Below are 14409 nucleotides of genomic sequence, written 5' to 3' on the forward strand. Positions count from 1 at the left end.
TCCCGTGTCACAGAAGCCAGTCGGACAGCTCTCGTGAGTCACGGTCCATCCAGCGCTGCCTCTCCTGCCCCAGCTCACAGCCTCCATGTCTACCCTTCTCCTCTCCTGAGTCACCTAGAAACTTGGGAGCTTACCCAGCCATTGAGATTGGCCTTGCTCTTCAGATACTGTTGCCTGTGGTCTCTAGATTGTGCTTGTTTAAACCAAAAGGAGTCTTTGTGTTTGCTTCTCTTGAACAGTATTAGAAATGCTGTCCATTTGAGCAGACTGATCTGAGCCCCCGATGAGATCAGCTTTGTTCTTCCTCCACAGGATCTGTCATTTGTACTGCAGACACACCACAGGGGCAATTCGTTATTTGGTGTGTCCCCTGTTGGCTGATGACCGGCATCCTTGTGCGGGCTGGCTATACCTCCTTCCTCTACACCTGGGTTCCTGTTGCTGAGCTCAGTGGCTGACCCACAGCTGGCACTCGGTGTTGGCTGAAGGGTCATTGACTGAGCGAGAAGAAATTCAGGAGAATGGGTGGATGACAGCCAAGAGTAGGATCTGGTCTGTGGGAGAAAGGAAATGGCTGATCTCATTCCTGGAGGTCAGACGAGACTTTCTTGAGGAAACCTGAGCCCTGGCAGCAGCACCTCCATTAGGCTGGCCTCTTCCTCCTGGTGACCATCTGCACTAAAATGCCTTTGGGTAACTACTGTGGGACACAAGTTGTAAACTAGGACCCTCTGGGTAAACCGGGAGACTCACCCCATCCACAAGGCATTGTCCAAGCCTTGCCCTGCCCAACGAAGCTGACCAGGAAAAAAAGAGGCATTTCCACTCTTCTCTCCCTGTTCACCTCATCATAAGTCTGCATGGAAAATGGTGTCCATCTTCCTGACTCACAGTTTCTCCTTTCCAATCAAGAACCTATTTACAGGCTCCTCCAACATGAGGGAAAGGGTTGACAGACCAACAGGAGGCAGGGCCCCAGGGGTATCGGGACAATGTCAGGTGCAAATCCCCTCCCCCGCTGTGCTCCCCACCCCTCCAACCTGAGCTGCGTCCTAAGGTTCACTGTAAGACCTTCCCCAGTGGGGTCGTGAGATAACTCATAGGATCTCTCGGTTTCAGAGTGGAAGAGTCTTCAGATGGAGTGAGAAAACACAAGTGTCTGAAGGTAGGAAGTAGTTCTATAGGTTTTAATAGTCATAAAGAATAAAAGACACTTGCTATAAAAATATTTCACTCAAAATATCATATGAAATAGTATTGATAGTGTAAAAATGTAACCAGTTGTGTCCACTGCTTATTACCGGCTTTTCACCAATTAACACTAAGCCATCAACATTTTTATCCACAAGAAAATATAAACCCAGGATAGAATATTATTTTAATAACAAAAGGTATTTAAATGACATGTGCATTATTAAAGTTTAATTATAGCCTTGATTATGTTTTTTCTTTGACCATAGCATGAGGTGACGATTATTCAGATAGGCAAACAGATTTTAGATTACATGGATTTACTAAAATCAAACAGAAGATTTTTTAGCTCTGAATAATCCACTTATTTGTCCACCGAACACTAAGTGGACTCTGCCCCTTAATGCTCAGAAAATCAGGGTGCCTCCTGGATGACATGAGGGGCTTCCACCAAACAAGCCCACACATTGCCCACGGCTTCCCCATTGCCAGGAGCTCAGCAGGCCACCGTGGACGGCATCTAGAGGCCACGGCCATTGGTTAGCCTGGAGACTTTGTGCACATTATATTACAAAACTTATCGCTTGGAATTTAAAAATAACAATAGAAGGGAGATCAGTAGGGCACAGGAAGGGGATCAGAGGAGGGGGAGGGAAGGGAGAGGGAGGAACTGGGGAATGACCCACAGATCATGTCACGTGCATGGATGAATGTGTCACAAGGAACCCACTATTGTGGACAACCAAAGTGCACCAATAAAGAACATTACAAAGAAAAAGAAGAAAGGAAGGAGAGAAGAGACGGAGTGAGGGGGAAGGGGCAGGCCCTCGGGTAAGCCGGTGGGAGGTGTTGGGACAGTCCCGCTTCCTGGAGTTTCCAGGAAAAGGCTGGAAACCTCGTCCTGGGCATGTGCCCAGCTGTCACCTCCCCTAGTTGTGAAAGCAGCAGCTCAGGTGACGCATCACAAACCGCGTGTAGGATAAAAGGGCTGCTGCCCTGGGCTCCCCATCCACAGCCTCCACAGACCAGCCTCCTCCTGCATCCTCTGCACCAGGTGAGTACCCAGCAGGGAGTGGGCCCAACTGGAGGTGTTGGAAGGTCAAGGTCACAGAAAGGGGAAGGGAAATGGTGAGGTCTGAAACAGAAGAGCACTGAGGGGGTAGAAGTGAGAAGAAGTGAGGTCAGGAGTGAGCCCCTGAGGGACCCGGCAAGAATTGTAAGACCTGAAAGGCCGTGGGAACTCCGATTCCCTCCCACCCGCTTTCTGTTCATGCCTCATCCGTTTCTGTGACATCCGTCCTCCAGAACGCTTTTCCCTGTAAAGAGACGCGATCCACCAGGGGTTCTTTGGAGATAGGAAAACTTGGGTGTCCAGTTAGATTGACAGCAACCGTCCTGGGTGGAGAGTAAAGTATGAGGCCACTGCTGTGACCCAACCAGCCGCAGTCACAGCAGCATCCCTCGCCCTCCTGCCGCTCCTGGCTGGAGGCAGCTGACCTTCCAGGAGAGGGGGAGTGGCCCAGAGCTTTTACACTGACCTTGTCTTTGGACCATCCAGACTCGCTGACTCCCGTGGAGATGTCCCTCCAGCAGAACCAGCAGCAGTGCCAGCCTCCTCCCAAGTGCCCCTCACCCAAGTGCCCCCCCAAGAGCCCAGCACAGGGTCTGCCTGCAGCCTCTGGCTGTGCTGCGAGCTCCGGGGGCTGCGCTGGCCACAGCTCTGAGGGCGGCTGCTTCCTGAGCCACCACAGGCACCACAGGTCCCACCGATGCCGACGTCAGAGCTCCGACTCCTGTGATGGTGGCCGTGGTCAGCAGTCTGGGGGCCCTGGCTGTGGCCACAGCCCTGGGGGCTGCTGCTGACCTGGATCCTGATGCCGAGACAAGGGATTTCAGAGGAAATGAGAATCCAGAGTCCACGGAAGCCCCGTCCTGACGCACCTTTCCCAGACACAGTGCTCTGGCTCCCACAGGCTGGGCGGGGGGCCCCTGCCCAGGGTCCAAACTTCCCCAGAAGGTCTTTCTGTCTCATGTCCAGGGTCTCACGATCCCCCACCCTTCCCCTGCTGGGTACACTAAGGCTCTGCACTCATCCCTGTACCTGACCCTGTCAAAAAATAAAGCTCCTGGTCCCCATCACCACTGGTGGCTCACTGTCCTTCACTGCGCCTCCCCCAGGTGGATGGTATGTGCCCTCCCCTCTGCCCCTTGAATCCAGAACTTCACCCAGAGGGTGCAGGACCATCGCTCTAGACTGGAAAAACGGTGCAGGTTTTACTTAGTCATAAATAAAGTTGTGTCATTTGCTGGCTAATGGATGAGGCGTGAGGACATCAAGCTAAGTGGAATGAGCCGGACGGGGAAAGTCTAGGGTCTATGTTCTCTCTCCTAGGCAGAGGCTGGAGAGAAACAAGGAATTTTAAAGGGGGCTGGGGGGGGGTCCCATGAAAATAGAATAGAGAACAGTAAACTAGCAGAAGGGGGTCGAGGGGAGGGAGGAGAGATGGGACAGGGGAGGAACAACAGGATGAAATTGACCAAATATGCTCTGTGCATGTATGAACATCTCACAGTAAATCCCATTTTTGTGTTTCTCTATAATACACCAATAAAAATGATGAACTAATAAAAGATCAAAAGAGTAGAAGAAGGGGATCGGGGAGAGGGAGAGGGAGGAGGGGGAAGAAAGGGGGAAATACTGGAGGCTGGAATGGAGCAGATTATATGCATGTATGAAATGGCCAAGTGAACCCCATTGTTGTGTATGACTGTGATGCACCAATAAAAACAGGGAGAACTGGGGACCTGTCAGGCCTTATATGCTGGATCTACGTGCAGCACGGGAGAGGAGGATGGTCTAAAGCCTCCAAAAAGGAATGACGTGTTCTATGAAAACACATCTCATAGCGAACTCCCCAGGCTCTTATACAGCTCCTCCATTGCTTTCAACTAACTGTTTTGGCATTTCAATTTCAAAATGTGAATTCTTAGTAGGCAAGTATATATATGTACATATATATTATATAGTAGGCTATGTATGTTATAATAATTATATATAATACATAAATATATAATAGATATAAATTATATATATATATATATATATATATATATATATATATATATATATATATACATATTGCTGTTGTTATTGTTGTTAAGATAGAATAAGCCCCTTTTTTTCAGTTGGGGGGAATTTGATCCTCCAAAGGACATCTGGAAATACCTATGGACATTCTGGGTTGTCAAAACTTGAGCTCAGAAAGAGTGCTACTGGCATTTAGTGGGCAGAGGCCAGGGGTGCCCCTGAACATCCTACAACAAAATTATCAGTCCCCAAATACCAACAGTACAAAGACTGAAAAGAAAACCTGACTATAATTAAAATACAGGAAAAGGAAGGGTTAGACACAAGAATAGATGACTCCATCTATCAATAAAAATTCCACAGAGGGATAGGGAGATAACCAGTTAAAACTAATAATGTTGTGGATCAGTGGAGGAGATAGGCTGAGAGTTTAAAATGTGCAAGAATGTGAAGAGTATTGCAAGAATTGTGAATTAATATGATTGCACAATCAAAAATTGTTAGTGCTTATCATGTACTAGGAATCCCTGAGAGACTATAATGAACTCATTTAATTCTCATTTAATTCTCTGTAAGCAATCTGTTCTCTTAATAACTACATTTTTACAAATGGAGAAATTATAGATTCTAATAATTTTATACCAGGACCCAGTACACAGGCTCAGGGCCACTTGCCACTTCCCCTTCCCTTGAACTTTTCAAGACATCATTAAAACCGTTGGGTCTTTTCCACTTAACATTTATTTTGGCCTGTTGAACTTTGTGGTTTGATTTGTTTTTATTTCATTTTTTTTTAATCTGCAGAACTAATAGCTCACATATGAGTCATAACTTCAGTAAAACTTTTTAAAAAATTATTTTTGTCCCCATATTTGGAAACTAAAATGTGAAACTTAAATGCCTCCTAGGCTGAAATCATCTCCTTAGTGGTGAGCCTCATCCACTCCACCTGCCAGGTGTTGAGACACTGGAATTAAAGAGTAGTCCATCAAAGGCAGGCAGAACAAGCCCAAGGAACGTCACAGAACTGAATTAGATTCCAACATTGAAACTGTGGGAGAAATTAATATGAGGCTGGTATACCAAGTGAAAAAATAAATCCATGGAGCACTTTTAGGATTTGTTGAATCAAAAATCAGAAATGATTGGAAAATGTCTGACCATTTTCACTACAACATCCAAAGACTCAGAATTTCCAAAATATTTAGAGTTTAAGGGGGAAAAAATATGAACTTTCAAGGAGGTAATGTTGAAAATATACCTCAAAAAACGTCCAGGCTGGGTGAGGTTGGCTGGGAAGTTGGACTTGCCACCATGTGTGAGGTCTTGCCAGATGACCCGAGAGTCACAAATCCCACAGATCTTGACAGAGAGACTTCACTAGTCCAGAATTGAGGGTCAGTTTGTGAAGAGTGGCCGGAACTCATGGACTACACTGCTAACTGTGCATTAGCAACAAGAGGAAGAGCTCATCCTTGGAGGAAGTAAAGTCTGTCATCTACCGAGGATCACAGAATGAAGGCTGAAGGTTCAGAAGCACCTGCCTGCCAAGTCTAAGCTCTCAAGGCCAAAGTGCAGTTTTTGCAATCGGGGGTCCACTAGGAAAGGAGAAGAAACAGGAGTCAGACCAAGTAATAAAGTTTGGATCTGCAACACCGGGACAATCTAAGATAGCCATAAGTTGTGCCGTTCACACTGCTCTGTGGACCTCGAAAGGTGAGACAGCTCAGCGAGTGAGGAGGTAACCCGATTCCCATCAGGAAACCACCTCCGCCCAGTCCAGGATCCAACAATTAATAATTCATTCATTCAAAAACTCTTGCCAAGTATGGTGACCTGTGCTACTTGAGAGGCTGATATAGGAGGATTACCAAATTTGAGGCCACCCTCAGCAATTTAGCAAGACCCTGTCTCAAAATTTAAAAAAATAAATAAATAAAAAGGGCTGGGAGTATATAGCTTAGTAGTAGAGCACTTCTGGGTTCAATCCCCAGTAACACACACACACACACACACACACACACACACACACATTTATTGAGCATCTGCTAAGCCCAGACACCACTGTAGGTGCTGAAGATACAGGGAGAACCAGAATAAGGCAGCATTCTAGGGAAACTTCTGACCTGGTGAATCTATTCAAGACAATCCCCTAATTTATTTGCACAACAGTAGAGTAGGTACGATCATCCCTATTTCTAGCGGATTTCCTAGTGGAAATTGGAGACAGAAATGCAAGTTTGAGAAACACAATGAAGGACCCTCACCTGGAACAAAATTGAGTGGCTTTGCTGGTGGCAAAAGGCTCCTGTGATGACATCTTGCTTTCATCTTAAGGCAGCAATGGGGGGGGGGGACACGAGGGTGACAGAGGATGACGGTGCATGCCCTTCCCAACCTCCTTCCTCCAAGTCCCAGTGTGTGCGTGGGTGGGGGTTGCACCTGTACCAGGAAGGCAGTCAGTTCCCTTACCTCCACACGGGGGGCCAGAAGTGTAGGACTCCCAGAGCAGGATAAATCGATAAATAATAATATTGATCAAAAACTACGTTTAAATTGCATGTGTCATATGAGAGATTTGTCCTAGTCTTAGGTTTGATTATGCTTGAGAAGAAAATGCTTCTCTAGTGCTACAGTAAAAGCCAACAGGAGAATCCTCCTTGTCCACCTTGAATGCAGTTCCACAGACATTAGCCCACCACCTCAGGGCATTGCGTCAGTTGTACACAGAAGCACTCCCAGGTCTGTGCAGTGTGATTCACCTTCTAGTAACGACAGTTCACCTTTCAGCTAAGTTCCCCTGGGCTCTTCCAGCCTAGATGGATCATCCCCTCCTCCGACCTACTCCTGAAACTTAGAGCAACTGACCGCCGGACAGATCTCTCATCCCACCCAAGTTGGATTTCCACTTTAACACCGATGGCGCACTGTGCTTCTTCATCTCCCCCAACTCTTCCACCCTAGGACAGCCATCACCTGTAGAAAGAGGGAAATGAAGGTAGGAGCACCTGACTCCTCAGCCAATACGCTTAGAGAACATTCCGGACCCTTTATCCGCCACGTCCTGCCCTCAGACACCGGCTCCATCTGCCACCACCCCTTTCCAGGACACCGCTGCCCTGGGCTTCGTGAGCTCCCAGGACCAGCTGACCTTGGAGAGGTGGGGCTCCTCATCCCGTGACCCTGCTGCATGCCATCTCAGCTCTGATGTCACTGACCTCACCTCAGCCACTCCCCAGTGATACCGATGACAACCTCCAAACACACTGGGCAACAAAGACGGATACCCCAAAGCCTGGCCCACGCCTGAGGACTCCCCACGTCTTCATTACAGCTCTTATCACCTCAGGTCATGGACACGGGACCCCCTGTCCATCTACCCTACCAGGCGGGGAGCCCCTGAGTCGAGACCACACTCACTCACACCTGCCACCTCAGGGACTCTGTGTCTGCGACACGGCCTGGTCTGCACTGGTACTAGGTTTTGAAGGAGTAATAGAGAATAAGAAGGAAGAAGGAGTTTAAGAAGAAAGGAGAGGCCAGAGGGAAGACACCAAGCAATGGTGGGTTGAAGGAAGGGCATCTGGGCAGTCAGGGGCCCCCTGGATCCCTTCTCATAGAGAACCCTGCTCTCCCCTCCCCTTTCCCTCCCTGCCCCCGACTGCAGCCCGTGTAGGAAAGACAGGGAGCCTCGGGCAAAGCCCTGTCCACGCCCTGGGGGCCAGCATCCCTGGGATGAGTGGACAGGGCTTTGCCTGAGGTTCCCTGTCTTTTCCCAAGGTGCTCCGACAATCTGTAAGTACTGGGCATTAGTCGCTAAGGTGCACTCCTGCCTAGGCACAAGCAAAGTCCTGGGCCCTCCGTGAGGAGTCGGAGGGGAGAGTTTAGGAGAACATGGCAAGGGCTGAGACTAGAGAAGGCAGCTGGTCCCTGTCCAGAGACTACTGGTTACTGCCAGCTAAAGAACTGGGGTGGGGGGGAGGTCCTGTGGGTGAGGGGGCTACAAACCCAGGCAATCCATCTACAACCTCCAATTCTTCCTCTGCCACCTCATGTGATCTGATCTCTCAAACCTGGCTGTACAGTAAAATCACCCAGAAAGAGACTAAAACTCCCTGGCTGCACTTCACACCAAGTCAGTCTTTGGGGGAGGAACTCAGAATTCAGTAGTTCTTAAAAACTTTCCCAGATGGTTCCAATGAGCTGCCAAAGGGTTCTCAGTTCTCTCCAGAAACTGCACCCTCTCTGATCTCCTCATGGCACCTACGGCCGACCCAGTCCCCAGCTCCTAGCTAGCCTTTGTACCTGGCTATGACTTTCTGAAGTAGCTAGATTTCTTCAGCTCCCTCTGGCTGCCCCTACCCTGAGGGTTGAGCCCTGCTCAAAAGTGAACACAGGAAAGAGCTTAGCTGACAAGTCCCCCTACGGCCTCCAGAGAGGGCTGTGACGGTCCTGTGGAGTTTTCAGACACAATGTTTGCTAGCGTTGACATAGGAAGCCTTTCACCTCCTTTACCACAAAGGCCTGAGTTTACGGAGCAGTCATTAATGCCAAGAAGGAATGTTTTCCTAAAAGCAGTTTGGGAAATGTCACACAACTCATGAAAGGTATTATAAGTAAATAAATGATTTATTTACTGACTGAGAGTGGGAAGGGAGAGGAACCAAGAAAGATCCGGGCTACAAAAATCTTCTAAGAGCCTTTTAACAAGTGTATCAGGCAGTCAGAACTCGGTGGGTTCAATTTCTTTTGCCCCGCTCTCTGTGTTCTCCTGTGCTACACAAACACTCCTTTGATGATATCTCGAGTGTATTCCAGAACTTTCTAACCATTTTCAGAGATTCAGTGATTCTCTCCTAATGTCTAGAAGTATATCCACCTAGATTTACTCGATTCCTGCCCCCCACCCCTGGTCCAGCATAGCCCAACCATCTCCGAAAGGACGGTGTGGGAAAGACGCACGGTCAGTCTGTCACCCACTCCCTACCTTCTCCTCTATCTGGTGGGTCCACTATCTCCTTCACAGAGGAATTTTAAGGATACTTTGAGGTGAATGAAAATGAAAACACAATATGTCAAGGCTTATGGGATACAACCAAAGGAGTGCTCAGAGCACTCACAGCTGTAAGGTCCCATATTAAGCAAGAAAAAAAAAATCTCAAATCAATAACCTAAACTCTTACCTTAAGACTGGAAAAAGAAGAGAAAATTAAACCCAAGAAAAGGGAGGAAACAATAAAGATTAAGTTCATAGCTACACTCTTCATAATATCCCCAAATTGGACTCTTATGTAACTTAATTCCCTCTTCCTCTGAGGATTGTTAGGGTCATACCGTCCATATCATTCTTCATTGGAAGACCATAAGCACAACTTTGTAAGTATTGCTTCATGCAGTTGTCTTTTAAATCACATGGAGACAAATGCAAAATACATTTATCCTATATTTTATATTGATCTCTGTACTCTATCAGCACTCCTTATATCTTTATTCCAAATGTTCATTATTCAGCCATGAGAAGGAATGAAATATGGATACATACCACAGCATGCATCAACCTTGAAAAAATATGCCAAGTGAAAGAAACCAAAACAGAAGACTATATATTGTGTCATTCCATTTATATAAAGTGCACAAAATAAGCAAGTCCAGGAAGGCAAAAATCAGATTAGTGTTTGCCAGGGAGACATGGGGAGCAGACAGTGACGGCTGAAGGTACAGCCTTCCGCTCCAAGAGTCATGGAAGTGTCTGAATTAGTGCTGATGGTGTTTAGAATCTATTAAAAATGACTAAATTGTACACTTTTAAAAGATGGGGTTTATGGTATGTAATTATATCTCAATCCCCCAAAAAAGTAGTATTGTCCATCTCTCGCCTCCCATCTTACCTATGATTCAGTTAGGTGTCACCAAGTCAACCTTGTTGGGTGACAAGAAAGTCTTGACTTGACCATCCACGCTGATCAGTTGGAAAGGAAGATTCATCACTGACATATAAGTTATGTCACTGAATCAAACTGCACCCAAGGAAGTTAGCCTGAAAAGCCACACGCCTATCTGCATACTACCAGTTCACTGATGAGTCAAGAAGTCCTGCTAAGATCGTGAGTCCAGACAGGCGTCATGTGTCCTCCGCCGCCACCCCAGGATGGTGGGATGCCTATTCTCCTAGAGATGACACTCAGGCAGGGTGACCCTGCAGCGTTGCTCTGGTACTCCCTCCATGTCCAGGGAAGGAGCTCCTTCTCCAGGATTAGAGATGAGAGACGAGAGTGTGAGGCACACGAGAGGCAGGCAGAGGGGGAGCAGAGGAGACCTGCGTTTCCTGAAGGACAGAGAGGACCCCTTCCTCACTGCTCACTTCTGAACACTCTGACTTGGAACTTGACAAACTGGGGTCAGGTATTTTTCAAGCACTGTCCACAAAAGATGGAAGGAATTAAACCCCCTTATAAATTCTCTCTAAAAACAAGTAGTCAATCATATAGTTATTTTTAATATTCATTGGAAAATAGGACATGCTGTAAAAGTGCTGCATTTAAAATGTCGTATAAATGCCCCTGTCCTTACTTCTGGAGAATCGTGATACATGTAAAATAAAAACCCACTTCTTCAGGGCGTCTCAAGCCCCAGACTTGTCTAGGCAAGGTTCACAGAAATGGGAGCGCCACCCTGGAAATGGTGTCCTTCCTCTCTTGACCTCTGGGGTAGGCCATAAACTCTCCCTTGTGCCCTGGGTATTCCCAGTTCTGTCCACGGTGCCTGGCCATGGTTCAGGCTCCACAAAACCTTTCTGAATTCAGACAGAGGTGAATGGCTCAAATGAGAGGAAGTTCCAGAAGGAAGGGTAAGGGTGACAGCTGGAAACCTGGCACTTGCTTAGATTGTTCAGGTTGCTATGACAAAATACCATAAACTAGGCAGCATGAAAACAACAAAAAGTTTCTTACATTTCTGGAGGCTGGAAGCCTTGAGATCAGGTGCTAACCTAGTCAGTTTCTAGTGAGGACCCACTCCTAGGCCCTATTCCTGATAACTTAGTTTTGTATTCTTATACGGCAGAAAGAAGACTAGGAAGATCTCTGGGGTCTCTTTCTTGAAGACCTAATCTCCTTACATGAAGGACCCACTCTGATGGCTCAATCGCTTCCCAAAGTCCCAACCTCCTAATATTGGGGATCAAGATTTCACACATGAATTTGGGGGAGAGACGAGCTTTCAGTCCACAACAAGGCCTTGTCTTACATGTGACACTGACTTCCCTGGACGTGACTAGTGCATTAAGCTGTGCCATCACCACAGTGTGGCGTCCTCCCTGGCACCGGTGGCAAAGCCCGTGGATGGGGGCCGTGTCTTCCTTCATTCTGCACCTGTCTTCAGCCTTACCTCGTAGGGGGCAGAAAGGCTCCCACTGTCCCTCCTCAGGAGCACCTTCTCCTGAACAGCATCCATTGGGTGGGACACAAATGTGAGAGAAATAGCCCCGAATCTGAAGGGAGCTGAGGGGCTCCCCAGCCCTCCCCACTGACCACCCTGAGTCACCATTCTCCTCCCACCCAGAGCAAGCCATTAATCCACGTCTATGAAGAAGGACTAACAACATCTGTATGTTCAAGGAAGACTTGGAAAGGGAGAAGAAGGGAGAAAACGGGGGGCGGAGGGAGGGGGTAGATAGAAGGAGAGAAAAAAGATGGAAGGAATTAAGCCCCCCTATAAAACAAGTAGTCAATCATATGGTTATATTTAATATTCATTGGAGAATAGGACATGATGTAAAAGCGTTGATTTAGAATGTCTTATAAAGGATCCTTATGTTCTTTTATAAACTGTTAGAGCAAGTTATAAATAAGCATGAGTATATCTGTCTGAAAATAAAATAATACAATTTAATAGGAAAAAAATTATAACTTCAATGGTATTATTAAACTATTCTTCTTTGAAAATGTAGAAAATGCACAATATGGGCTGGGATGTAGCTCAGTGGCAAAGCGTCTGCCTTGCATTCGCAAAGCCCTGGGTTCGACCCCCAGTTCCAAAAAAGACAAAAAAAAAAAAAAGAAAATGCACAATAATAATTGGTAAACTCCAATCAGAAAAGCCTCCATCTTCCATAAGGAGATACAAACTTCACGTATTTGCTGGCTCTATTAACTTGTTCTACACGACAAACACCAAGTCAGCGCCACTGCCGGCTTCCCTAGGAACCCCACGATGGGATCCTCAGGGGACAGGAGACTTCTCGGTGGGCCCTGCTCCACCTACAGAGCTCTATTTCTCCATTCTACACTCATTCCTCTCATCAAAGACCCTCAAGAGGATAGTAACTGCTCCTCTGGAGGTGTCAGGGTGGGGGGTTACGTCGAGGTCGGACGGGCTCACACCAAAGACGGGGCCTCAAGCCCGCAGACATGGCGCTGGTTGCCCTTCAGCATCTTGCACCTGACGCTTGATCATACTGACAAATGTGAAGGTCTTCATATGTCCATCTCTCTTTCCTGACAGATTGTGAGCTACCAAGGTCAGAAAAGTGCTATCTTGATCCTTGTAGCTTCTTCCAGCAAAGTCCCTGGGGCGGAGTCTGTGTTGAGAACCGTGAGCTGAATGAAGTTGTGAAGGGGTCGAATGGCCACCTCCTGCAGGCCCCAGGGAGTGAAGGTGGTCAGTCATCAGAACTCCCCGGCTCCCTCCTGCCAGACATCCTAGTGAGTGAGTCCCAGGGAAGAGGATGAGTGGGTGGACTTGGCCATGTCCCAGCTGTCACCTCCCCGGGTTGTGAAAGCAGCCGCGTGCTCAGGCTGTGCATCACCACCCTGCACTGGATAAAAGGGCTGCTGCCCTGGGCTCCCCATCCACAGCTGCTCCAGGCTCAGCCTCCTCCTGCTCCTGCCTCTGCTGCATCTGGTGAGTGTCCAGCAGGAGGCCACCCTCATCCAGGAGTAGCGGGGAGGGGAAGCACAGCCTCCAGTGCAGAGGAGGGAAGCAGAGGTGGAGGAACAGGGTGGGCCTTGGAGGGCCTCGGGGGACAGGTCAGGGGTCAGAGAGCACAGAACCTCTGAGGGAAGTTAGAGCCCTGGCTCTCAGGTCCTCCCCGCTCTGGTCCTTCTTGAGAGACCACGTGTGCCCACAGGGACTCTCTGGAGTCACCAGCCAATGAATGCATGTACTGGTGTTTCTGTGAGGACAGAGGGGGTGGGACTCGGGGCGTCCCAGCATTCTCCTCTGGAAGCAGGGCAAGGGGAAGGACGGGAGGTCCTCCAGGTCAGAGGATGGAGATGGCTCTCCATTTTCCTTCCTGAAGCCACAGCCCAGGAGGCAGAGGGCCTGAAGAGCCAGGGTTTACACAGCTGGTCCCAGGGGAGGAGTGGCCCAGAGCTTTACACTGACCTTGTCTTTGGTCCATGCAGGCTCGCTGACTCCCGTGGAGATGTCCTTCCAGCAGAACCAGCAGCAGTGCCAGCCCCCTCCCAAGTGCCCTTCACCCAAGTGCCCCTCACCCAAGTGCCCCCCCAAGAGCCCAGCACAGGGTCTGCCTGCGGCCTCTGGCTGTGCTGCGAGCTCAGGAGGGTGTGCTGGCCACAGCTCTGAGGGCGGCTGCTTCCTGAGCCACCACAGGCACCACAGGTCCCACCGATGCCGACGTCAGAGCTCCGACTCCTGTGATGGTGGCAGCGGTCAGCAGTCTGGGGGCCCTGGCTGTGGCCACAGCTCTGGGGGCTGCTGCTGACCTGGATCCTGATGCCGAGACAAGGGATTTCAGAGGAAATGAGAATCCAGAGTCCACGGAAGCCCCGTCCTGACGCACCTTTCCCAGACACCCTGCTCTGGCTCCCACAGGCTGGGCGGGGGACTCCTGTCCAGGGTCCAAACTTCCCCAGAAGGTCTTTCTGTCTGAAGTCAGTGTCTCACAGTCCCCAGCCCTGCTGAGGAGTGGTAGCAGCTGTCCTTGATTCTGTCCAGAAATAAATGTTCTTCTTCTATTACCATTGCAATGTCACTTGTCATTTTACCTGTCCCTCCTCTCTCAGTTCCTAGCCAACACAGCCCAGCTCTGGCGCAGATGATTAGCTGTGCACAGGGCGGGGAAATCACTGATCTTCTTCCTCTACTCATGGAAGGGCTGCAGAGAGTCA

At 48.6% G+C, this 14409-nt stretch overlaps 2 protein-coding genes across 2 annotated transcripts; both read left to right on the top strand.

Annotated features, from left to right (window-relative positions):
• The first annotated feature begins 2769 nt into the window (after positions 1 to 2769).
• On the top strand, positions 2770 to 3054 carry LOC114106633 (late cornified envelope protein 3D-like). Its single transcript, XM_027953669.2, has one exon. It carries the CDS (start codon positions 2770 to 2772, stop codon positions 3052 to 3054), a length of 285 nt encoding a protein of 94 aa, XP_027809470.2.
• A 10649-nt stretch (positions 3055 to 13703) lies between these two features.
• On the top strand, positions 13704 to 14003 carry LOC114106632 (late cornified envelope protein 3D-like). The gene has a single exon (XM_027953668.2). It carries the CDS (start codon positions 13704 to 13706, stop codon positions 14001 to 14003), a length of 300 nt encoding a protein of 99 aa, XP_027809469.2.
• The last annotated feature ends 406 nt before the right edge of the window (positions 14004 to 14409 follow it).

Source organism: Marmota flaviventris, chromosome 10 (genome assembly GCF_047511675.1).
Source record: "Marmota flaviventris isolate mMarFla1 chromosome 10, mMarFla1.hap1, whole genome shotgun sequence".
Lineage (NCBI taxonomy): Eukaryota > Metazoa > Chordata > Mammalia > Rodentia > Sciuridae > Marmota > Marmota flaviventris.